At 41.0% G+C, this 26566-nt stretch overlaps 1 protein-coding gene and 1 pseudogene across 4 annotated transcripts in view; one reads left to right on the forward strand and one right to left on the reverse strand.

Annotated features, from left to right (window-relative positions):
- The window catches only part of Lrrk2 (leucine-rich repeat kinase 2), a 160989-nt gene that overhangs the window by 102533 nt on the left and 31890 nt on the right, over positions 1-26566 (forward strand). For all 4 annotated transcript variants that reach the window (NM_001191789.2, XM_063263367.1, XM_063263368.1 and 1 more), the window contains 5 exons: positions 4557-4748; positions 5656-5802; positions 9458-9558; positions 13314-13504; positions 18671-18831. In NM_001191789.2, coding sequence (NP_001178718.2) covers positions 4557-4748; positions 5656-5802; positions 9458-9558; positions 13314-13504; positions 18671-18831 — 792 coding nt within the window. The remainder of the gene's footprint in view (positions 1-4556; positions 4749-5655; positions 5803-9457; positions 9559-13313; positions 13505-18670; positions 18832-26566) is intronic.
- On the reverse strand, positions 21446-23975 carry Hmgb1-ps3 (high mobility group box 1, pseudogene 3; annotated as a pseudogene).

Consider the following 26566-nt stretch of genomic DNA (forward strand, 5'->3'; position numbering starts at 1 on the left):
AGCATCAGGATTCCAATCTGGACACTATCTGAACCTACACACAAAGGTCATGACTGCCTTTTAGAACTTCTAAACTTATACAGGTTGTGATCCCAGAGGCACAGTCCCAAGAAGTGTTAGGAGTACTAACATATGCAATGTTACATTATTTGCAATAGAAATCAAGCCTATCCCCACACCTATCCCAAAGGAACCCAGGGCAAACCTGAAATTCTAGTTTCTTGAGCACACTCAAGTGAGCATTATAGATTTCCTGTAACAGCCACTAACAAGCATCCCAAGTGGGATGGTGAGAAAACAAGAAGAGAGTCCAGAAAATAGAGGTCTGCTGAAGAGGGCAAAAGCATTTAGTCACATAGAAAGACAATCAAAAGATTAACAGACAAAAAAACAAAAGTGCGCACAAAACAAAAATCAAGCGGCTGCCACAAGATTGCCACAAAACTGAGCTGATTCAGATGGGAGCTTCCATGAGCTCAGCAAAGACAGATGAACAGGAGAAGATTCCACATCACTCCTCCTTCCCAACCAGAATCTTCCCATTGTCAAAGTCACAAGTAACACAAAACAAAGACCTAAGACACACAGACAAGGACCACTCTGGAAATACAGACAGCCGGAAAGGCGGGTCTTTTCTCCAATCCATGAGAATCGCCGAATCCTCACCAGCACACAGACAGGAATCTCCCAGGCATCCCTGGGGTCCCTTCTTACCTCCTGGGACATCTCCCAGGGCAGCGCAATCGGTGAGTCCCTGGCACATCTACCGCTCACATTTGCGTCTCTCCTGAGAAACAATCCTCCCTCTCAGCCTGAGATGGGAGCATCTGCAAAACCAGAACTCCAGAACTCCAGAACTTGAGAGCAACTACAGACCCAGAGTTCAGCCGGCACAAAACACAAAGACACAAAGACACAGACACTACCTCCTGAATCGGAACCACCTAGGATCCTTTTTCTTACAATAAGGCATTTAAACACTTTCCAACCTTATTCCAACTATAGGAATTAATTTCTGCTCCTTCAATTATAAACTAAGGACAAGTTTCTCACACAAAGACAAAAAAAAAATTCACTTAAAATTAACCAAGGACACTTTTCATCAATAAAACAAAAGAAATTGATTAAATCCTTTTTCTTAACTCTTTCCTCTCTCCCTGAATGAGCGCTTGATCTCTCCTATGAATCAAGCCTCCTTAGACAATACCTTCCCCATGGCGATGGGACTACACTTATTCGACCGGTCTTAACTCCCTCTCCAGTGATGCACTAGCGATGCAGCCTGAGAGTCCTCAATCTCTCTGCGGATCTCCTGTCTCCGTCGTCCGGTAGTTGGCCGTACTTCGGGGTCCCTGTGTTTGGGCGCCACTTGTCCCCGCCAGCGGGGACCCAGTTATTCAGGGTCCCAAAGGGGCGCTACCCTTGGGCCTAAATGGGGGGCGAGAGAAGAAGGAGACCAAGCAAGATTCTGTTGTCAAGGTCTCGTTTATTGGGATGAACATTACAGGTTTTAAGGCTTTCAGGTAGGGAGAGTGACCTTTGTGAAACATGAAGGAGGCGGAGATGAGGGTATAGGCAGTGATAGCTGGAGGCAAAGAGGTCAGGCGATGAGGTCAGGTGGTGGAGACACAGGGTGTAGACTGAGGAGATAACTGGTATCTGCTCGAGCTGAGGCATCCCTAGAATGTTATCTTCCTGTGCCGTAAATTCATGGGAGAGGCTTTGTCCAACAATCTTAAGACTTATGGCAGTCATCTTAGGGGTGAGTCTCTGTGGCCAAACAGCCCAGAGTCACTTTGAACCATGCAGTCAAAAAGCGGCTAACCCCAAATCCAATATGGCTCCGTGCACGCATGTATGCGCGTGCACATACAAAACAAAACAATGTCAAACTACTATTAAGTTACAGCAGAATGCTAAAAAGAAGAAACATAAGTGTCAAGAAAGAGAAAAACTTAAGACTCTTTAATAGTTAAATCTTCAAAATCAAAATTAGATAAATATATGGACAATAAAAATAGGACTATCGAATTATAATGAAGTTTAAAAAAAACTACTGAAGTATACTCAAAAGGAAAAAAAAAAGGAGGAATCCAAACCCCCTCCTCCAAAATATAGAAATTCAAAGCAGCTTCTTTATGGTTCCTGAAATCAGTCTGCAGAGATGTGTGGCTAGAAGGAACGGGTCATTTGAACTTGTGGATTTTTGCCTTTTCTGATTTGGTCTGGTGCTGAGCTTATACCAGACAGAAGCCTGATGGTCATCAGAGCTTCCTTCATCTCTTTGTGAGTCAGATTGCCTGTGTTGGTCATATATATCTTTTCAGTGTGTGGCTGGGCAGGCTCTCCCACACTCCTGAGGCTCTCCATACATCCTCTGGGGTGACTAGTGCTCTAACTGGGGGTGGATGTGTCTGTACAGGCAGACTCATTTTTGCATTTTCAAGACCCATGAAGAAGCATTAATTATCTTGTTGGAGGTATGCAGTTATGTAAGATGAGTAGTCAGCTAGAGCTTCAGAATTATTGGATTCTACAGCATAGGTTGGTCTACCCACTGATCTCAGGGCAAGGGCTATCAGTTATCTAGTTACTCTCAGTTGAAAAGGCTACCGAGAACAAGGCTAGCTTTTCCCTATCAACTTCACTGCCTGGGCAGAGCCTCCTCTTGTCTACATTTCCAACTGGATCCCAGGGCTGTGTTCACTCTATGGTTGTGCCCCATGTAATTTCCTGACTTGTGCCTGTTGGTTGTTCTCAGTCATCCATAGTAAATCAGTTTTTTTTTTCTTTTTGTATTTTATAAGCCATCTGTTTCTTGTCAGGATGGAACCTGTCCACTTTGCTGTTTGAGAGTGAAGAGACATAACAGAATTCCTCCCCACTGTTGACTCATTCCACAGAAGAGTGACTATCTTAGTGAGACTTGCAACTTAGCTAGATCAAGGCTGAGAGCTGTGGTTTGTCCTGTGGGTAGGAATGCTGGACGTATCACTTGAAGCACTTGGGTAACCTTTTGAGTGATGTTTCTACTTCCCTTCTCTGTACTGACTAAAGAGTTAGAGCTCGGTCCAGCCAAGTTAATTCCTTTGTACTGCCGCCTTTATGTTTCTACACAACTTCAGCTGCTTTCCTGTCAACAAGGCAGAGGGGGAGACTCGGGCCCACCCCCACCTGCAGTGTCCTGTCAAGTTCCCTTTCCTTTTAGGGACCTCCATTCAGGGAAAGCCAGATTCTTGATTCCATCACAGAGAGAGATTTTGGGATTAGCCAGTGTGAAACAGAATCAGAATTTCCTGAAAGGCATTTGTAACATCCATCTTAAGCACAAGGGTCAAAAGAGAAAGGCATTGAGGGTAATAAATGGCACACACTAGAGAGCTTGAGTGTGGGAGATTTGCAATTACATTAGAGTAGTCATAAAGGATTTTAGGCTTTCCTGGGGGTGTCTTCAAAGGTTGCTAAGGAATTTAAATGAGAGCACAGGTGGTACCTGAGGTGTACTTGACAGCATCACAGGAGATAGAGTAACACTCTAAAATAGAGGGACTTAGAATATCTCTGCTTTCAATAAAGGCCTTAAGTTTTGCCTGCCAGAGCCCCAGAGAATATCTGAAGGTGGTGGAGGGCCTTGTAAACTCAAGACACTCAGGCATTCAGCACGGTTATTTCTCTTTAACATTGTTGCTTGAAAGTAATTATTTTTTTCTTTTAGATGTACATGTGGTGTGTGTGTGTGTGTGTGTGTGTGTGTGTGTGTGTGTGTACACAACTTCTTTTGCTCATGCTTGGGTATATAAAGGCTAGAAGTCAGAATTGGGTGCCTTCTATCTCTGACTAACTAAAATTGGGAAGCCTGAATGCACATTTCAGCTAGATTAGGTATGCCTTCACTCCTATGTCCTCCATGTGCTGGTTTGGCGGGGACCTTACAGGAATGTACATTCATGCTTGACTCTTATGGATTTTAGGAATCTGAACTCAGGCCCTTGTTTTACAGGAGAGGCATATAATCCACAGAAGTGTTGCCGCAGCTCCTGAAACTATTTCCATATAAAGAACTATTTTCTTTTTTTCCCCCAAAGTTTTATTTATTTTATTTATAAGAGTACAAACACTGTAGCTGTGTAGCTGTCTTCAGACATGCCAGAAGAGGGCATCAGATCCCACTATAGATGGTTGTGAGCCACCATGTGGTTGCTGGGAATTGAACTCAGGACCTCTGGAAGACCAGTCAGTGGTCTTAACCACTGAGCCATTTGTATAGGAAATGTTGATTGTAGTGAGATTCTTGGCTCCCACTTGACAATCAGAATTGAACCAGATTCCAGGGTGAGGGATTCTTCTCTGTGTCCTGTAGTTTCATCTGCATTTCTATCTTTCCATGGGCTCTTTTGCCAGTTTAAGAAGCTCTTCCTCTTTGGGGTAGAATCTGTTTTTTTCTTATTCTAACTCTTCTTCTTTGTGTAAAACAGAGGTAGTAGTTAAACCACTGTCTTACATCTCTCTCTCTCTCTCTCTCTCTCTCTCTCTCTCTCTCTGTTTGAATTATGTAGGTTGTATTCTTTTGGGCCGAGTTGTGGATCATATTGACTCACTCATGGAAGAATGGTTTCCTGGATTGCTGGAGATTGACATTTGTGGGGAAGGAGAAACTTTGTTGAAAAAATGGGCATTGTATAGTTTTAATGATGGCGAAGAACATCAGAAGATCTTGCTTGATGAGTTGATGAAGAAGGCTGAAGAAGGTAGGTGTTGACACAATTTACAAATTCATTTTATGGTACACTCATTATTTTTACATGACTTTGGTATAGAGGAATTATTCTTATCAATATGGTTGAACTGAATGATACCTCATTTAATTATAGTGACAGTTCAAAACAGTAAGGTTCATTTTCTGTCAATAAGAACTTGTGTTCTGCTTTCTTAAAATCTTGACTTCAAGCTTAAATACTAGATACTGTGTATCATAACTTTATTGGTTGTTTTTCTACTGCTGAAACAAAACACCATGACCAGTCAAATTATAGATGAGTCTTTTTGGGACTCATGTTCCAGTGGGTCACGGCCCATTATAGTATTGATAACAGGTAGCAGACATAGCAACCAAAGCTGGAAGTTGAGAGTTCACATCTCAAGTAGTGAATAGAAAGCTAAGAGTGTTCGTTGGGAATGGAATATGGCCTTTGAAAATTCAAATTCTGCTTCTAGCAACACACTTCCTCAAGTAAGGTCACACTTCTAACACCTAGAAAACAGCTGGTGTTAGCAAATGCTCCACAACAACTGGGGACCAAATATTCAAATGCCTGGGACCTCCTGGGACATCTCATTCAAAACATCAAAATAGTCTCATCTTTGAAGTTCATGAATTCTTGTTACAGAACATCTCCTTCCTATATGGGAATAATACCTTGTTAGTCAAAGGCTATCTGTTCTAAGTCAGGCTGGAATTCTACCACATAATGAGCGAACCTAGGAGTGTATCTTTAAAGTTCTAACTACATTAATATTAATATTTAATGAGCTTGTTGGGTTTTTCTAGAAAAATCTGGGTAGTAGAACAATCTAAAAATGTGTTTTCTTAAGCCAGGACCACAAATTTTGTAGACCCTTACATTTTTTTTAAATAATCTTTTACATTCTTCTTAGGAGACCTGTTAATAAATCCAGATCAACCAAGGCTCACCATTCCAATATCCCAGATTGCTCCGGACTTGATCTTGGCTGACCTGCCTAGAAATATTATGTTGAACAATGACGAACTGGAATTTGAGGAAGCACCCGAGTTTCTCTTAGGTAACTATCTCTGTTGTATTGAAAAGAAAACCAAAACCAAGCAGGATGCCATTTTCTCTTCCTGACTTCGAAAACGCTATAACCACATCTTCATTGATCTATGCTGGCTTCATATATTCGACATGGTAGTTTTCACTTGGGATGACATATTTTGAAATCTCGTCATGTTCCGTGTCTGGGATTTGCGCTGTATACACACTCGTAGACTAGGTGACGAGGATAGGCCTGGCAGGAAGCACGGGTTTTTACGGAATTTGTCCCTGAGCTTGCTCTGCTCATAAGCCGTGACGTGAGGTAGCAGAAGGGAAGTCTTCATCTGATTGACATGGAGTAGCCATTTGTCACTCCAAGGGGAAGAACTGCAGGAAGAATATGGCTGTACATTTTCTGCAGTGAAACTCATAGGAGAATATGCAGCTATTACCAATAGTCATAAAATGGGTGTGTGTGTGTGTGTGTGTGTGTGTGTGTGTGTGTGTGTGTGTGTGTGTTAAAATCAGAAACTTAAAAAGTTGGTAGAACACTCGACTTCTGCTATTCTGTTGTTCTGTTTTGGGTATGCCGAACAGTTTCTGCTTATTGGCTACGCCCATGAATTCAATCAAAGGCTTGAATGAAAATCACCAGGTTCGCACAGCATCCTTAGTTATTACCTAAATATACTCATTGTATCACTGTACACCCACCCTGAAGCCTAAAGGATGTTTTGAACTGTGCTTTGTAAAATTAAGAGTTTGACAAAGCTCACAATTTGTAACTGCTCCCTGGAGGACATGGAAGGCACGTGGTATGCGATAGTATTCTGCGGAACGCTCGTGTGGTTCCTGCGGAGTAAGAGCTCATGCTCCTCAAATGCCTTCGGCGCCTGGAGGAACCCAGTGCACCAGTTGTTGCAATTCAAAGATATGCTGAGTTTTACTCTCTCATTGACAGCTGAAAAGGCTATGTTTTGATGGAATAAGTATATCCTGTTATATGTATACATCGGGGAATCCAATGGAGCTTTCGGAAGTATGCGTGGCCTCCTATGACCATCATTTTTGAGGATACTTAAAACTTGGTCTGTTAGCAATTCTCTAGATAGAGTGTGATGATGCTACCGGTAAGGAGATGACTGCAAGTTCAGAAAAATCTCCCTGGAAGTCATTGGGAAGACAGAAAAGCATCGGGTGGATTTAATCTAAAGTATTTCAAGACAACTTGATTATGGTGAATGAGGTGTTTGCTACTGTGTGTGAACACATCGTTTATTTTTAATTTAATTACCATTAATAATTATCTGGGATCTGATATGTTATAATAGTATTACCTCATAAGAGGAAGATGAAGTAGGATATATTATTATATTTCCATGACCTATATTTATATTTTCAAAATTTCAAAATCTGTGATATGACATAAGATGGCAAACAAGTCTCTTTAACCCTTTATTGTTCACAGTGATGGGGGTTCAGTATGAATGTCTTTGAACTACGGCAATGAGTACACTTGTAATTGTGGAATTGCCAAATTGCCAACTGCTGGGAATAGGCAAGGAGCAGGCACAGAGCATCCTTTCTCTGAAGGGTCTCAAGCTGCCAGCCAGGGCTGGCTACAGTGTTCATCCTGTTTGCAGTGTTTTTCAGACAACTGTAAAAGGTTTGAGCAGTTTATCAGGAATGCTCCCAAAGGCTACTTTTAAAGCACCTGTATTAATTTTTCATTAATTAGACAGAAAGTGTCCCTGAGACTTCTGTTCCTTACTTGGTGCCTAAAAGCTTGTGTGCATCGTGTGCCTTTACAGAAAGCTGTCTAAGTAAAATCATGTCAATGTTTGTGCCATTGTCTTTTGGGGATCATTTGAAATCTGACTCGCCTTGTAGGGTGTTTATCAGAATCCTTTGTTCCTACCATGTGATAACTGTTTTATCTCGTCCCTATCCCACACATGACAATTATAGCAGCTCTTGCAGTTGCTAAATGCTAGGAGTTGGGGGATTGAACCCAATTTTTTTTAAATTGCAATTTTTTAAAATTACAATTCATTTTTACAATCGGAGCTCCCCATCATATTGATACCAGAATAATTTGGGAAAATTTTTTTCTTCTTACCTCCAAGGGTTTTGTATATCTATTTGCTTTTTTTTTTTTTTTACAACAGGAATGAACTTGAAGTTTCTCTCAAGAACTTTTCCTTTCTAGGAAATAGTTTAACTATTGCATAGTACGTGTTCGATAAACACTATGGCCAAAGGAAACTCGGGGAAAATATTTTATTCCAGATTAAAGCATGCATCCATAGTGAAGAGAGGCCAGACTAGGAACTCAAGCCAACAACCTGGAAGCAGTCACTGAACAAAAACCACAGAAGGGCAGTGCTTACTGGCTTACTTTCCGCTGCTCGCTCAGTCTGCGTTTTAGTACAACCCAGGACCATATGCTTAGGGCTAGGAGCATCCACAGTGGGCTGGGCTTCCTGACATCAGTTATCAATCAAGAAACCACCAACTTGCCTGCAGACGTTTTCTCAGTTGAGGTTCGCTCTTTCTAGACAACACTAGTTCATGGCAAGTTGACAAGGAAAGCCATTCTGCACAGTAAGTATGGTGTATACCTTACGCTATGTATGTGAAAATAGACGTAGTTTGGGAATATGGTTTTGATATATTTCTGTAGACTTCTATGTGTTATAAGAGTTGGGGCTCTTTGCTCTGCTCTGCTCTGGTGCCCTCTTCCCTGTCCCTTCATGCCCCATATCTCCCCCTTCCCTCCACGTGCTCATGGCCAGCCTATGTTCCTCCCCTCTTCTACTCTTCTTCTCTCATTAAACCTCTCCATGTGCAAAAAAAAGAGTTGGGTACATTTCATCCTCAAAGTATTATTCTTCTGGAAAACCAGCATTCATAGGCTCTCCAGTGTCTAGGTTGCTGTGAGCAGAAGAGCTTACTTGCTTTCAATTTTCTTCCCTTCCTAGGTATCGAAAATACACAAAGCAGTCCTCAACCTTATGTTTTTGTTGGTCACTCACAGAGCAAGACAGTTTCTGCTCCACATTCCCATGACAATGACTGTCAAATAGGGAAGGACTTTGCAGAGTCAATAATCTGTACACCCACCTGAAATGTTGACAGAGCTACCATGTCATTCTTCTCCTTTACCTTTAGCAAAAAATAAAAAATAAAAATAAAAAATAAAAAAATCAAACGAATAAAACTTCATAATGATATTGAAAGCATTTCATTTTATTTTTGTCAGATGTACAGAAAGGGGGAGTAAAATGAGTTGGAGACTAAAATAATAATAATTACAGCATGGTTTCCAGTGGGATGGGCTTGAGGTTTGGGAAAGCATACAGGACAGCATTTGGACAGCGGCTTCTGCTGCTGGGGAAAGGGTGCAGACCCCATCCACATACGAAAAGACAGAGACAGAAGAGTGATGGTGCGTTTTCATAGATCCTGTACAGAGGGAAGATAGGAAGGCTGGGCACCAGATCTGTGCGTGAAGTTGACTGTGGCTTGTTGATTGGAAGGGAGGGGAGGCATTCAAAGAGGCTCGTTCTATCAACAGGCATCAGAGTTTTCTGAATATGCAACAGGTACAATCATAGCTCATAAGACGGACTTGGGTTCCCTGCTTGGAGAGATGAAAATGTTCCTTGTTTTCTTCTCAAAAGGTGATGGAAGTTTCGGATCAGTTTATCGAGCTGCCTACGAAGGAGAGGAAGTGGCTGTGAAGATTTTTAATAAGCACACATCGCTTAGGCTGTTAAGACAAGTAAGAAATGCTGTGATGTCATTAAATTAAGCCATCCGATACTTTTTTCTTGGAAATTTTACTTTTACATACATCTGTCAAAATATAAAATAAGGACTCTCACAGGTTTCAATTTTCATTTTTTTCTTTTCTTTATGAAGCAAAAACTTTTGTTTCTTCTGCTAAATGACCGAGACAGTATTTTGAAATCTCTAACTTTGGTACTTAAGACTATGGTAAAACTAAGGGAAGATTCATATTTCCTTCTTCACTTGTCAGCCTTGGCACTTAGAGTCTGCACCCTGGGCCAGCCAGAGGACATTCACCAGTGTTGTTTGGAATGTAGAATCCTGAGAACCATCAGGGATGTGTTTTTATCCTTCGTGCCTCACAATAGTCATCTCCCCACCCCATTCTGTTTGCTTCTGCAACTGAAACCTGGAAAGCCCCTGATTTCAAGCTCTATTTTTTAAGACTATTTTTCTTCGTTTCCTGTGCCACAGAGATATTGACATTTTAGTGAACATAGGATATACTAGTTATTAAAGGATGATACCAAGGATTAAAGACAGGAAGATGTGGCCTTTGTATTTTGTAGGGATGTTTGCTCAGGTTGACGCTCTCTCCATGGGAGCTTTTCCAGGCCGGGCATTGTCTGTGTATACTTTTCAAGTTTAAGTTATAAGGGCGGGACACTCAGAGAGCAGAGGCTGTGGTGACTCCTGCAGTCAGGAAGAAGCCTTTCTCTGGCATTACTGTACTTCACTCTCCCTGCCTCACACTGCACCATCTTCTCCTTATTGATTTGTTGGAGATAAGATACTTAGTGCACTGTTCTGAACCTCTTCCCAGCTCAGAAGCTTTCTACAGTCAGTTTTATCAGAAAAAATTCTTTTGCCTCCAGCCTTAGCAAATAAAATTACAGGACCGTCTCACTGTACTGCTGATTTAGTTTAGTTGGTCTTTGTAATTCCCTTTGACTCTCTATGGTGGTTTCATTCTTCAAGGCAGCCTTTCTTAGTGTGTTGAGTTAGCTCTAGTCTGGGTAGGTACAGTCCACAGACATGTGGGTTTAGGCATGTGAAGTTGTGTGTTTCAAAAGAGCCAAAAAGCCTTACTTTTAGTACCTTCAGGAAAAACAAAAAGGACAGCGCTTGGCCTTAACTAAGACATTGCTGCTTCCTTGATAATAACTTTTGTTCTGGGCAATGCTCTGTGTTCATTGGTGGAGATCAGTGTCACTGGGTCAATCACTGAGGCACCAAGAGTTAGATTGTTTAGAATACTCCCATCACTTTAATTTAGTTGTCATTAGGATTAGGATCAGTTCCCCCTGAGGTCAGATTAGATACCTGAGCAGAAATTCTAGATACACTTTGCAGGAGAGAAAGGGGATGCAGAGCCAGTAGCAGTCACTCTGATCCCTTTTGGGTCCTGGTAGGAATTACTCCATTTTTCTGCTCATATACAGAATAAGGAGAAACAGGATTGGAAGAAAAGTAAATTCATTGTTAATTCTGTTAACTTTTAGTAGAACTCCACTTTTGAATCTATTCTCACAGTGTTACTTGACTTATTCAAAATATCATTTGCGATGGAATTGAAATAAATTTGGCAAACTTTAAGCATTACGGTGCAAAGTGTTAGTCTAAGTAATAATAACAATAAAAATCCCTTATTCACCCCAAGCATGCTGGGAAATATTTTATTGGTAGTACCAAAAGTCACAGTGTAGTTACAGAATGAAATGAAACATTTTTTTTAAACTGAAGCTAGTCTTTGGACTAAATCTAACATACTCTCTTTCAATCCAAGGGTAATTTGTCAAATAAGTTGACTTTTTCAGTGTTCTTCGTATGTTTCTAGAGTATGTTATACAATATATACAGAGCTGGTGTGTGTATCAGCACTGAGGTGCACTGGAGGGAAGATGGAAACAACCCAGAGTCTGGAGTGTACATGATGTGCTTCTTAAGAGGAGAAGGAGGAGGGGAAGAAGAGGAGGGAAGGAGGGCGGGGAGGAGGAGGGAGGACGGAGGCGACATCTTTGTACTTATAGTTGCCTTTGGAGGCTCGCTGCCCTCAGTCTCACATTGGGAGTGATCTAGTGCCTGCTAAGGTTCCTTCCTCCATAGGAACTCTTTCTCCTTCTGTTGTAGTCACAACTGCTTTTCTAAGAAGGAAAATATGTCTTAGCCTTATGGCTGTGTCATGATGGGAAATGGAAGTAACAGGGCTCATTTATATCAAGTTTAACAGACTGAGATAATCAGACGTGGTGAGAAGACATTTTTTTCTGCCACTGGGCAAATAGGACTGCAGTAGGAAGCCTTTACCTTGGAAAATTTTGGAAGCCCTGTGGTAGGAAGCAAGGCTTCTGTTACCACAGTGTAAAACATGAGTCTAACACCACATAACCTGAAGTCTTCAACTAAAGCGTGATGTCAGAATAAAGCACATGAGGAAGGGAGAGTGAATGGAAATCAGAAACAGCACCTAGAGAAATTGGAAAGTAGGCCCCTGTGATATGAGTGGTCTAGAATGATGTCAGTCTAGAAAGAATAGATCTCGACTAAATTACACTTTCGGAGTCGCATATCCAGAATACAATTGAATACAGCCTTCGCACACCGTGATGTCATGAAGGAGACTGTTGAGGTGCTCAGGGTGTGATCTGGAGAAAGAACTATCAATGTTACAGGAGCCCTGCTTCCTGTTGTGCTTGGGGATAACTTTAGGAGGGTGGAACAAGGCAGGGCATTGTTTTTTAGCTAATGTCTGAGTATGAAGAAGCTTTCAGCCCTGTGAAGGGTGTGTGTGTGTGTGTGTGTGTGTGTGTGTGTGTGTGTGTGTGTGTGTGTGTAGGTGGGGTATATAAAGCCTGAAGTGTTAGCATAGGTAAAGATCCAGGGTGAGAGGAACTAGCTGGGCTTAGGAGTAAAAAATCCTCACTGCCTGAAGGACAGTGAATACAGAAGAGAATGAAAGGAAGAACATTATAAAAGGCAATGTTAATGTAGATCAGCTCAGGACATGGAAATACATGGGGTTTTAAAAACATTTATTTTTATTTGTGTAAATGGGGTATTTTTTTATTTGTATAAGTGTTTTCTGTGACACACTATGTGGATGTTCATGGAGCCACAAAAGAGTGTAGGATCCCTTGAAGCTGGAGTTACAGATTATTGTAGGCCATCTAATGTCACGTGAGTGCTGGGACTAAACTTGGGTCCTCAGGAAAACCAGCAAGAACTGTTAACAGCTGAGTCATCTCTCCAGTCCCATACATGGGCTTTTAGGAGCTTTCAGGGAGGGGACACTACCTATTCCTGTGGATCTGACCATGTGTCTTTAGCAAACTTCCTTGTTTTGAAACCCGAGACTATAGATTACCCCTTATGCCAGTTTAGGTTGACCCAGCAGGGGCTCCTCAGAACCCAGGACTGAGAAAGATGAAGTTGCTAACTAGAATTTAAAGGGTAGAACAACATGACCTGTTAGTATGTCCACCTAAGCGTTCTATTCCCACATCAGCTGGCCTCCTATAAGTGGGTCAAAAGGAAAAACAAAACTTCAAAATGTAATCTGAACATTAGTTCAAAATTAGCTGTTCACTGTTGAAAGTGGGAAGAGTTAAAAGACAATTCAAAGAACAAGGGAACGTTTGCTACAGTCCAGTCTCTCAGAGAAAGCCGGCCACAGAGTTGGGGACATGCAGGCACGTGGGCAGTGGATCTTTGATGACGTGAGACTCACTCGTGTTCGGCCCCTTGCAGGAGTTGGTGGTACTCTGTCATCTCCACCATCCCAGCTTGATCTCCCTGTTGGCGGCTGGGATTCGTCCTCGGATGCTGGTAATGGAGTTGGCCTCCAAGGGTTCCTTGGATCGCCTGCTGCAGCAGGACAAAGCCAGCCTCACCCGGACCCTCCAGCACAGAATCGCATTGCATGTGGCCGATGGCCTGAGGTAACGTGCTAGCACTGTTTTCTATTTAATGCATGGGCAGAGTAACCCTCAGTTCACTCCAGGCTCTAAGAGCACCATGCCCTTGTTGCGCTCTGCCACCAATTTTGATGGTGCTAATTTTATAATACTATAGTAAGTGAGCACAGACCTTCATAGGTGGTGGTGGTGGCACTTAAACCTAGCATCCCTGCACTTGGTCTGAGCCCTAGATAGCTACCCCTTGTGAAGACAACCATGTCAGGCCATAGACATCAAAGGAAGTGTGAAGTAGGAAAATTTTAGTCATGAAAAACTAGTCCGTACTCCTTTGAAGCAGATCAGAGTGACAAATGCTGGATTCTACGTGGATATGTCATGTGATTCAGAATCCCAGTCAACCCTGTAGTTGGGTGATACTCGTTGAGTAAAGAGGCCATCTCTTCAGACGCAAGACCTTGATAAGTCACTGTTGCATACATTCAGTCATCTTTTGCCATTCTAACCCCTACCTGACTTTTTAGCCTGAAAACTATGAGTGGTGCTAACTGTGAGCTTCCAAATTCAATTCTTACTGCGTTTTCTTTCATCTCCCATTTTTTTGTTTGTTTGTTTGTTTTGTTTTGTAGCCATCCTTCATTCTTCTGCCTTTCCCATCTCACATCTAGTCGTTAACAAAAATATGTAGCTTTTCAGGCAGCTTCTCTCACAGTCTCTCCCTCAACCTCTTTAGTCCCCTTGTTTTCCATTACCCCTGCCTAGCCGGTGTTCCATTAAATAGCCCAAGAAACACACAGACCTGGGATCAGGCCTTTCTCCTGTCAATGGATCTTCTCCATCCTTGCTTCCTGGTTGCCGCTCAGTCACATACCTTCAGGAGGTTCTTGAGTGTTCTTGGGTTTTCTACCCACTCCCTGGCTAGCCAGCAATGCCCAACTCCTGTGTATTCCTTTGCTTGTCGTTTCCTGTAGGTTTGTCTGTTACCTATCTTTCTTTCCGGTCACCTAAGAGGGAACCAGCCTTTAGGAAATTCTTGTTGAGTGTAGGGGAGGGGGCAGGGATGAGAAAGGACAGGGACAAAGGGACATGGGGATGGAATGAGAGGCACTGGGAGGGAAGAATGATGCAGACAGGACACAACACCCTTTCTCTGAAAGCCCATGAACAGTCCCTTCATGGGGCACTGAGAAGGGGCATGAGCAGTAAGAACATGGGTAATTATCTCTTCAAAAACTACTGAAAGCCATGCAGATTGTGGAAGGCACCACCATGTAGGCGGTTGGATTCAGGTTGGAATGACTGCTTTTGAACACCACGGGGTGCCTCATAGCAACCTGAGCTCAGTAAAGAGCCCTTGAGGCTCTTGAATTCCAAAGCCACCACAATTGATCCTGGGTCCCAGACTTTCCTCAAAATTTTCATGTAATCCTGAAGTATTCACTTATAAATTGAAGACTTACTATTTTAATTCAACATTTAAGTTGCAAGTCTATAGTACCATAGCCTCAATATCTTTGGCCTTTATTCCAAATAACAAATCCCATATTTTTATTTTTATGAAGCAAATGGAAGTTTGCCATATGATTCAGTCACTTGCCTCCTTTGTTCTTAGCCTAAGCCAGGAAGGAATTCTAGGTCTGCTTCCACAGGACCCTGGTAGGTACCAGTACCTGTTAATCTTCCACTAGAATTAAATGTAACTTCAAAACTCAGTTAAACATTGCATGAAGAACCCCTCTTTAAGAAAAAGTAAATATGTTTATATTAAAAATTGTTATTTCAAATAATTGTTAACATGTGGCTATAACTACAGGGGCAGAGACAAGTGATAAAGTCATGTTCCTTTATGGTTTCTTGTGGATAAGGAAGTTGTCCATTTTATCAGTCCTTTCTATGAGATCTGCTTTAATTCAGTCCCTTTCAGCTCTTTCTCAGAATTCTCATACAGTTTATCAAACTTCCTGTTTTTCAGGATGTTCAAACTTAATTTATTCTCCTTGCTATCTCTTCTCACAATGAGCCTGTGCTTCCTTCCGTATTCCCCATTCGTCAGGACAGGATCAATATATTCTCAGAAAGTCCACTTTCCTCCCCACCTACAGCTAGGATCCTTCATGAGTTCAAAACTACCCTAGGTTACACAGTGAAACCTTGTCTCGATAACAGTCTGTCAATCAATATCTATGTCTATGTATATATCTATATATCTATCCATGTATCTATGTATCTATGTATGTATCTATGTATCTATGAATCTATGTATCTATGTATCTATCTATCTATGTATCTATCTATCTATGTATCTATCTATGTATCTATGTATGTATGTATGTATGTATGTATGTATCTATCTATCTATCTATCTATCTATCATCTATCTGCCTGTTAATATCTCCATGTGTCTATCAGATCTTTGAATATATTTTATTTTTATCAATTTTATCAATTCTTTTATATTTATGCTACTACTTCGATCCAGTATCTATAGGGAATTATCAGAACATTTCCCTGGAAGTGAAAGTCTAATTATACTTGAGATTCCCTAGTCTTTCCAGTTACCTGTAATGTAGGTCTCAGCTCTGAGGAGGCATGGAAGCTCCTTATGTGCGCCTAAGGTCCTGTCAGCTCTGAGGAGGCACAGCACGAAGTTCTTTATGAGTATCTCTTGGGTTCCTTTGCAGCCTTACTCTGGGCCATATTTCTAGTTCACCTTCTAACCAGGTTGACTTCCATACGTCTACCTTTCTCCTCACAAAGTTTTCATTTCTACAAGGATTTGCACGCATGCCATCCCTTCCTCACAGCGCAGCTTCCTCAGGAGAGCGAGCATCCCTCACGTGCGTTTGCACATGCTCATTTGGTTTTGCTGTTTCGAGTCAGAAACTCACACTGTAGTCAGTCAGCCTGTGGCCAGTCTGCTCTCAAACTCCTCCGTTTTCTTTCTCAGCACCTTCCTTTCACCTGCGTTTTGTGAACACTTGTTCTTCATATTCGGCCGTGGAGAAGGATAGGCAGAGATGTTTGTGTGCCTGAGATTAAAGCCAGCCTGAATAGAGCCAACAGTGCTGCCTGTACCTTTTCATTTCTGTTTCCTCAACCTCCTCCTCACTGCCTTTCTCTAGATTAGGACCCTCGTAAAAGCAGCTTTACAAAGATGTCTTTGTGTCCACTAATGATCGAACCTCACAGTTGTCTAATGCATATTTGTTAAAGGAATGAATGCATTCTATTTTTAGAGTAACATTCAGGATTAGATAAATTTGACTTTAAATTATAAAGATAGAGGCTTCTTAGTGATTCTTTTAATAGTGATGATTAAAGAGAGGTTAGCTGAGTATAGTCTATGTTAATGAAATATTTGACAATACTTATTCCCAAACAATGCTTTAATTCGTTTGTCTGAATTATTGCCAGTGAGAAATGACTTGTGGTTATTAAATTTTCAAAAGCTTTTTTTTTTCTTTTCTAATACACGGTATTAGAATTATACTTTTAAGGTTAAATTCTATAATTAAATATTGTAATTAAAACAGATAACCTTGATCTCTGAATGACAGATTTTAAATTGACTGTTTTTCAGTCCTCCAAAGGTATTCTGAGGGAGCCTGTGCTCCATCTGTAACATAGAGAGGTTGTGTTATGGAAGTTTGGGATGATATTTGATGACATATACTTAACTTTTTAATTCTTAATCTCTTGGCTTTTCTGAAGACAGCTAATGGCCTTTCAGTAAGCCCTCAGTAAATTTTCCTTTCAACTGAATTACTATTGTGAAGGTCAACTTCATTAGTGGATTTATGCTATTGATCAGCCCAAACTGTATATCCTGAAGTGAACAGATCCAGGGCCGTGTCCTAAGTACATCCGGGAAGAGAGAATTGGCCCAGTAGTTGATAGAGTGAGATGACGCATTCTCTCTGGACTATCCCATAATAGAAAGTTCCAGACATGACAGCTGTCTGTTCCTAATGCCACAGCAATGATTGACAGGAGGTAACGAGGTAAATATTTTTTTAGTATAATCTTAACTAAATTCCAAACCATAAATAAACAAAGGATTTTTAACAATCCCCATTAAGTCCCAGAAAACATCGTCCTTTCACAGAAGGTCATACTACAACTGTGAAGTTAGTGCACAGGGAAAATCAGAAATTAAAAGATTTTTTTATGAGAGGCGATAATAGTTATTTTAGTATTTGGGAAAGTGCGTGTTCCTCTACTGTGTTTGCAGAGTGGAGAATACTTGACCGAGATTAAAACATTGTGTTTTTTTAAGTAATTTTTATTATTTGCTCAAAATGCCAAAATCCAGGTACGCTTTGGCTCCATGTCACATCCAGAGTTTGTGCCTCCTAAGACAGTTTTTGCCTTCCTGACAGTTCAGATGTTCTTTATTAACCTTAGCACATAACGAATTAGCTCCCCAGAGTTGGAGTTAATAGCTAGGTAAAAGCTTACCATTTGATTTGTTTTTATTAAAAAGAAGAAAACATTCCTAAAAACATTAGGAAGAAAGTAATCAGAAAAAGGAAAATAACAAAGATAAGTGAATATCATTTTAAAAACCAAAGAAACCAATTTCTACGTAATTTTAAGATCATCAAAGCAGATAAATGAAAGTTATAGCAGTAATGAAGCCTATAGTGAAACTACATTTACTCTTACTTAACTTCTTTGTTTCTATCTTTTGGGCAGGCCTGGCTGGCCTTGAGCAATCTGCCCTCTTGCTTCTCTTTCCGAGGACTAAGATTACAGCCGTTGCCAAACCAACAAACGTATCCCAATACTTAAATTATTTTTTAAATATCACCTTTGGTTGGTTAGGGAATTTAGAATTCACTCTCAGTCTTTGTTGAGGTATAAAGAGGACTTGTCCTATATTTGCTGTGTACATGATCGTGTGCACAGGGCCGTGTGCCCATGGCTGTGTTGCACACGGCTCTGCACTCAAGCTTAGCCACCTACCAGGCTTGATGTTTTAGTTTTTGGGAAGAAGCATCTTGTTGCTACGTAATATTTGGTCATTATGTTTGAAGCCTGTTTGTAGTATATATTTCAACTCCCACAGACAAAGTTAACATAGCATCTTTGACGTTTCGCATAAAGAACAGAACACATTGAAGAGAAGTATGACCAAATTAATATCGCGTGATTGCCTTCTGGTGAGACTTCCTGTGTGTTCTCTGGCAGATATCTGCACTCGGCCATGATTATTTACCGTGATCTGAAGCCCCACAACGTGCTACTCTTCACCCTGTATCCCAATGCCGCCATCATTGCGAAGATTGCGGACTACGGGATTGCACAGTACTGCTGTAGGATGGGAATAAAGACCTCAGAGGGCACCCCAGGTAGGAGAGCAGGTTGATCTTTCTCCCAGTGGACCATCGGTACCCTCAGATGTGGGTGTAGGAGAGTCGACACAGATACAGCCTGCCGCGGTATGATTAGATACTTAAAGGTCTGAAGAGTGATGACCACTGCATGGACATTTTGTTTTTCATCCCATTTTCTAGAACAGCAACAACGACAATAAAAATCAGCTTGTAATTTTCTAAGCCAAAAACCTGAGCTAAAAGGAGAAGGTATTTAATGTCATTATATTTTTATTTTTTTTTCTTTTTTCTGGAGCTGAGGACCAAATCCAGGGCCTTGTGCTTGCTAGGCAAGCACTCTACCACTGAGCTAAATCCCCAACCTCATTATATTTTTAAAAGCTGGATTTTTTGCCCCCAAATTATAACGACTGTTATATTTTTGGTCAGAATAGGTGCTTTCCCTTTTGTTTGCCCGTAGTTGTAAGTAGGGTGTGCGTCCACCTAAGCATGTCAGAGCAGACATTGCGTGGTGGTGTCTCTGGGCTGTCCATCTTGATGAAAATAGTTACTATTCTCTAACACTTGTTGGGTATCAGGCTCCATGGTAGATACATCAGAGCCACACTTCTTATCTTCATACTGACTCTATCTGTATTATTTTCTCTTTTGTAAACGGGAACATTGAGGCTGAGTAAATTCTGTCTTACATTAAGTGCCCAAGATGGTAGTTCAATTAATTCACTGAGAAACAAGGTATCTGACTTTGGCCCCTTCAGCTGTCTCCTCCACCACTACTGCGTTAATGTGCAATCTAAGGTAGGAAAGCAAAATAGCAGAACTGTTCATAGCAAGTATTGTTCATTGGAAGCTTGGAAAACAATATTTCCACCTAGGAAAAATGGATGTGAACAGTGTCCTTATGTAGGCAGTTCTCATACATCTCATGTGACGTCCCAAAGAGACCTGGAATGTGGATGAAAGTGAGGACACAGAGGCTCCTAGCTGTGGTTGAGGAGAAGGGTTTTGTTGTAGATATGAGGGAGAACACAACAAGAGTCTCTATGGCTCAGACTGCGCGTGGTCAGCAAAAAGACTCGGTTGGACCTGAGAGAAGAGAGGCAAAGAGTGTGGAGCAAGAGGGGGAGATAGGGAAGAGGAGAAAGGGACCAAGAGAATGCATAGGAACCAAGAAGCCAAAGGAACTTGTAGCCAAAATGGCTGAGTTATATTGGAATCAGAAGCTGAGGGAAGGGAAGCAAAGCCCAGGCCCTGAGCTGAAGAGGTTTAGGGTAGGATACAAGGTTACCAGTGCTGGGAGGAGCCATGAGGGAGACCTGGCCTGGGTCTCTCTGGAACCGCACATCTCATATGATGCTAAGGTGGACTGGAGCACTTAACCAGTTCTTTCTTTTCTTTCTCCTGGGTGGGCACCCATCACTGAAGCTCTGTCCACTCATATGACAGTGCCTATCTCTGGTTCTAGCATGTGCTTCTGGACTTGAGTTCTACTGCCTCACCAACCAATCATTGGTCTAGGACAACCAACAGCCAACAGCAGTTCAACATGCTTCACTGATGGAGCCTTTTAATTTTGCTGTCTGACTTCCTGTTGTTTTTTTTTTTTTTATTAAAGCCAGCCTGAAACTTTATTGCCACCCTATTCAGAGACAACCATAAAATCCAGAGCCCTTATAGTTCCAACTGATCACTTTCCATGACGTAAATTTGAAAGAAACTCTCAACAAAGGAAACTGACCTCATCTGTCTTCTGCTACTCTCTGTTCTCCAGTGTCCTTCTCATGGTGTGGGTCCGTTCCTGCTGTACCCCAAACTTTCATTTGTTATTACTTTTATTACAATTATTATCACTGAAGGACTTCTAGTTAGCCCTAACTCTGACCTCAATGTGTAAAAACAACATCCATCACCACAATTGCTACCAAAACTTGACTTTTCCTTCCCCAAATCAATGATCTTGTGAAAAGTTACTTCCCATATGATTTTATTTTGTTGAGATTCCCTATTCATATTATACTTTTTAATGTGGAAAGTTTCCATAAAAGAAATAGAAACATGTATCCACCTGATATTTCATATTTGTAAAATACATTTTATACTAATTCTGGAACAGTGCTTTACCTTGGGTGTTCATGAGTGAGGAATAGCTATGTCTCTACAGGACAGTGAGGAGTGGAGAGCGTTTCAGGGCCTGAGCAATGAGTAGCGCTAATGCTTAGCCATTTCCAGGAATGATTCCATATGAGCCCCTATTTCTCGTCTACAATCCAGGGAGTGAGATCCGAGGGAAGGCTAAAAGTGACTAGATGCAAACCCAGGCAGCCTATGAGCAGGAGCGGCCCCAGTCCAGCATTAGTTCATCCCAAGGTCAAAGAGAGAAACAGCTCACTTACTGACAGGGACAGCATTGCCGTGTGACATTGTCTACTTTGGGAAGAGTAAATATGAGATGGGTCCACCCTTAACTCCACCATGGGTTTCCTGTTGAGAGTGACAATTAATTCTGTGTTCTGTGACAATTGAAGGATTGACTGAAGTGAATAGTGACTGATAGCGTCAAGTCTGTCAACATCTATACAAATAAAACAGTCACTGGGCAAATTAAAACTTCTCTAGCTATTCACTGTCCTACAGTAAGGGTATGGTTCAACTTACATAACTTTACAAGGTCACTAGAAACTCATTAGGGATTTCAAAGAAGCATTTCCACAGTTTCATAGCTTAAGTACCCCTAAATGGGCAAATAGCATTATGTCACTATACTGGGATCATGTGACTAAAGATATTGATTCTGGAAGTGTGAGGGAAAAAATGAAAAGCATTTCCATAAAAATTCCTTTTTATTATTTTATATTTATGACTTTCTTTTTTAATGTTTTCTTTTCTTCCCATGATTTTCTTAGCCTTTCTACCTCTCTTTCTTCCTCCCTTCTCTACTCCTCTTTCTCCTTCCTTTCCACTCCTGTCTTTCTTTACTTCTTTCTTTGTTCAGGGTGGCTCTCATATCATGTAGCACAAGCCAGGCTGAAACTCTAGAGCAGAGGATGACCTTGAACTGATACTCCTGCTTGAACCTCCAGCGTTGGGATTGCAGTTGTGCCTAGTCATGGAGATCAAATCCAGGGTTTTATGAGTTCTATGCGAACACTCTAAAAAAAATGATCTATACCCCCTGCAATTATCATCATCAATAATTGTAAAAACTTCCAAAGTACTGAATGATTGTGACCAAATTGGAGCATACTTGATGAAAATGTATAGATGAGTCTAAATAGCATCTCAAATATTCTCTTGATTTATAATTCCATGATTGAAGGTCATATCGGAGAATTTACAAGGAACCAAACACAAAAGATAGTGTTTAATAGCAGCCAATTTAATACATGGATGCTTGATTTAATAAATATCCAATGAGTGTGTTGATGAGTAATAACAACTTGGAAATATTTTAAGCAATCACCCAAGTTCCTTTTAAATTCTAATAATGTAAGCATAAAGATGGTTAGTGAATTATCTATGTGGGTGGCTTGTGGTGTTAAGAACTCTTGACTTTGATTGTGGCCATGGCTTTAAGAAAGCTGAAGACCTGAAGTGAATCCTGGAACTTATATGGTAGAAATAGAGAACTGTCTCCTGCAAGTTGTCCTCTGGCCTCCACACTCACACGGTGGCATGTGTCTGCCTTCCCCCAAACAAATGAATAGTAGACCTTAAAAATAAGAAAGGGGTCACAGCAGGTTCTATGCTATTTGTAAAGTCGGTTGACTGATGATAGGTCAGTGAAATGTTCCAGAGAGTATCTGCAAGATTCTATTTAAGGATTTGCAATAGAGCTACCGTGACTTTTTTTTAATAAAAAAAATTGTATTTACTTAGAAGCATTCAGAATGTCAACAAAACAGCCACCATTTTTTTGCAATTACAGAGTGGTATTCAGTTAACAGAACAAAAATTACCTTCGTATAAGCTGCATCAGAGACAACTGAAGATGGAAAAAAAAACCAAAAGAAAAAAAAAACAAAAACAAAAAACAAAAAAAGAAAGAAACCAAAAACCAAACTACTGTCCCCATATATAACTAATTCGTGCTGTGCACCAACAAGAACCTGTTTTAATATCCATGCCAATTTACAACCCCCAGACTGTACCAGGCAAGGTTAGTGGCTACTGAAGATACCACCAGGACAGGGCTAGCTAAAGACACATTCGGTAGTGTGTTAACTATACAAAAAAAGACACTGTACAGTTTAAAAACAAATCTTACACAGCCTTACATTTCAATATTTTTCTTTAAAAGGAGTGAGTTGTGTACAGGGGGGTTAAATGCTTTATAGACAAGAAAAAAAACTGCGCTAGAACCAACTTATCCACCATCATCTTCTTCTTCATCTTCCTCTTCTTCCTCCTCTTCCTCATCCTCTTCATCCTCCTCGTCGTCTTCCTCTTCCTTCTTTTTCTTGCTCTTCTCAGCCTTGACCACCCCCTTTTTCACTGCATCAGGTTTTCCTTTAGCTCTGTAGGCAGCAATATCCTTCTCATACTTCTCCTTCAGCTTGGCGGCCTTCTTCTCACAGGGCTGCTTGTCATCCACGGCAGTGTTGTTCCACATCTCTCCTAGTTTCTTCACAACATCACCAATGGATAAGCCAGGATGCTCGCCTTTGATTTTTGGGCGGTACTCGGAACAGAACAAGAAGAAGGCCAAAGGAGGCCTCTTGGGGGCATTGGGGTCCTTGAACTTCTTTTTGGTCTCCCCTTTGGGGGGGATGTAGGTTTTCATTTCTCTTTCATAACGAGCCTTGTCAGCCTTTGCCATATCTTCAAATTTCCCCTTTTCTTTAGCAGACATGGTCTTCCACCTCTCTGAGCACTTCTTGGAGAACTCTGAGAAGTTGACAGAAGCATCCGGGTGCTTCTTCTTGTGCTCCTCCTGGCAGGTTTGCACAAAGAATGCATATGAGGACATTTTGCCTCTCGGCTTCTTAGGATCTCCTTTGCCCATGTTAAGTTGATTTTCCTCCGCGAGGCACAGAGTCGCCCAGTGCCCGTCCGGCTCTCGCTTGCCCCGGCGCTGTCTCTATGGAGCTCAATGTACTGCAATGGCTGTGAGAGCAGAAGCCAGACGCAGCCTCCTCACTCTCTCCGCTCTGTAACCTACTGTGACATTTTAAGCATCAAGTCATAGTACGTATAATTTATTAGTACTGTGCTTAGAGCTCCTAATTGCATCCCATTTTGTTAGCTCAGGGTGTTACTATGCTATTACAGTTATACAGATGTGGAAGTTTGCTTTTGTTCCCTGTGATAAAATTTCTCAGAAAATCTGTCAATGAAGACTTGTTTTGACTCCCAGTTTTGGAAGTTTTACCATTTCTGTTGTTTTAGGATGAAGTTAAGCAAAATATATAAGGTGCATGCCTCAGAGAAGTGCATGCTCACTTTCTTGGAATCCAGGAAGCAGGAAGAGAGTTTATGAATATTTGAGGGGAAATTCATAGCCAAACAATAACAACAGAAAAATATCCTTGTCTAAAAGAAATGCATAAATGTTTTTAGAAATATTTATCTATAATATAGCATATCCAAAACTTATGGTCTAAAATATATACCATAAATATTTATATATAATATCAAAGGCAATACTTCTTAAACTTTTTCCACTCATGACCCCTTTAGGTGCTAGAGATAATTTTGACCCAGGATATATAGGCATATAAAAGTTATTTTATACAAATGAAACATGTATTGATAATAAATAATAAACAAGTAAAATATAAACAATCAATTGGCAAGCACATACTCATAACTAATTACAGATGACAGATCACTTGCATACTAATGAGATGACTATGGGCTTGTTTGTCTAACACAAACAAGTTCAAAGATACCAACTTTATACATGCTGAAGAGTGGAGGTAGAACATATGATGTCTTTACTGTTTTCAAAGAAACCATTAGGGGCTGGGGATTTAGCTCAGTGGTAGAGCGCTTATCTAGGAAGAGCAAGGCCCTGGGTTCGGTCCCCAGCTCCGAAAAAAAGAACCAAAAAAAAAAAAAAAGAAAAGAAACCATTAAGATTTCAGAAGAGTGGAAGCCATTGCATGTATTACCCAACAGTACAATTCATAGCACATAGTAGTGTTGAATGGAGGAGAAGTGTTTTGGGCATCAGTTCATGATAGCATTTTGTGGCATGTACAGCGAGACATGTATGTTATATGTTCAGAACCAGGGCTGTGAAATTCCACAGTGCAGCACAAGTAAGCACGTCCAGAAGCACAATCAGTTTTGTTTTGCTTTTGAAAGCAATTTTGCTCTTTGTGAGGTCAGAAATCTTCTACTGGTGACTGTGAAGATGGCTGCTTCAGTAAAGTACTTGCTTACAAACATGAGGACCTGAGCTTAGATCTTGAGTACACACATAATAAAGTCAGTTGTGCTTGTGCACACCTGTGATTTCAGGGCCAGAGTGGCAGAGAGAGAAGTAGCTCTGGGGATTTCTGGTCTCAGAAAACAAAACAAAAGCCAAAATGTTAAGGACACCACACATAGACCACTGGAGCTCCTAAGCACGCGCACATGCATACATATGTACAAACACAGAACTCTTTTCCTGTTCTCACACTTTCCATGACTTTCACCTCTAGTTACACAAATCCACGTAGGGCCGTGGCCCACAGTTTAAGAAGTTTTGGTTAGAAGGGCCAGATTTTAGTCATTGGTAAGGAAGGAGCTGTCAGGCATATATTTGGGATCCCTGGCCTTTGTATTCCTCATGTAAATGCAGCCTACGGAAGAACTACTGAGCCTTCCATTCAGCATTTCAGAACCCCTTGAAGGCTGTGGACTCATATATTGTGGTACAACCCCTGGCAGTATATTTGCATGACCATAAGATTCACGTGTGTTACTAAAAATCTACAAGTATAAAAGAGGAAGAGGAGTACATGCCATAACCATGTTTGATGTGGTCCTTTTCAGACGCCCTGTTTCCCACCAACATTTAAGTCTGCAGAAAGGGGGAAGAACCGTCCAGCTGATTCAGTGATCAGAACAATTACTTGTTCGTTCGTTCGTTCGTTTGTTCCTTCCTTCCTTCCTTCCTTCCTTCCTTCCTTCCTTCCTTCCTTCCTTCCTTTCTCTCCTCCTCCTCCTCTTTCCTCTTCTCCTCTTCTTCCTCCTCCTCCTTCTCCTGTTTTGAAGTCACAAGTGTTGAGATGAAGTTGCAGACAATCTGCTGCTGTCACCAGAAATACTCACATGCACTTCCCTAGACAGAGGCTATTCATGTCATAACACCACCAATATTGGGGTCAAGAAAATTAAATTTTCTACTTATTTGCTAACTGGTCACCTGACATTAAACCCCACGTTTTCTCTTCATTTTGCTAAAGAATTTCATTTAAAAATGATTTTTAACTTGCTGCATAGTGCTTATTATTGAACAGTTTTCTATTCACAGCCGTATTTATTTAGATTGTTAATATTCTTTACCATCCTCAACCATCTGGGCATATTCATTTTATCCTGACAAATTGAAAGCTATTTATTTGTCTTCCTCATGGAGTAAAAGGTTGACCCTTTTAAGAAAATAAGAAAGAATTCAAAAGCTTGGAAGATGGGTCTGTGTGCTTGCTGGAGAAGCACAGACCTGAGATTGGACAGCAAGGACCCAGGTAGAAGCGAGTGGTAACAAGATATCATCTCTAACCCTAACATTGGAAAGATCCACCCAGCTGAGAGAGCAAGC

The sequence above is a fragment of the Rattus norvegicus genome, chromosome 7 (genome assembly GCF_036323735.1).
Source record: "Rattus norvegicus strain BN/NHsdMcwi chromosome 7, GRCr8, whole genome shotgun sequence".
NCBI classification, from domain to species: Eukaryota; Metazoa; Chordata; class Mammalia; order Rodentia; family Muridae; genus Rattus; species Rattus norvegicus.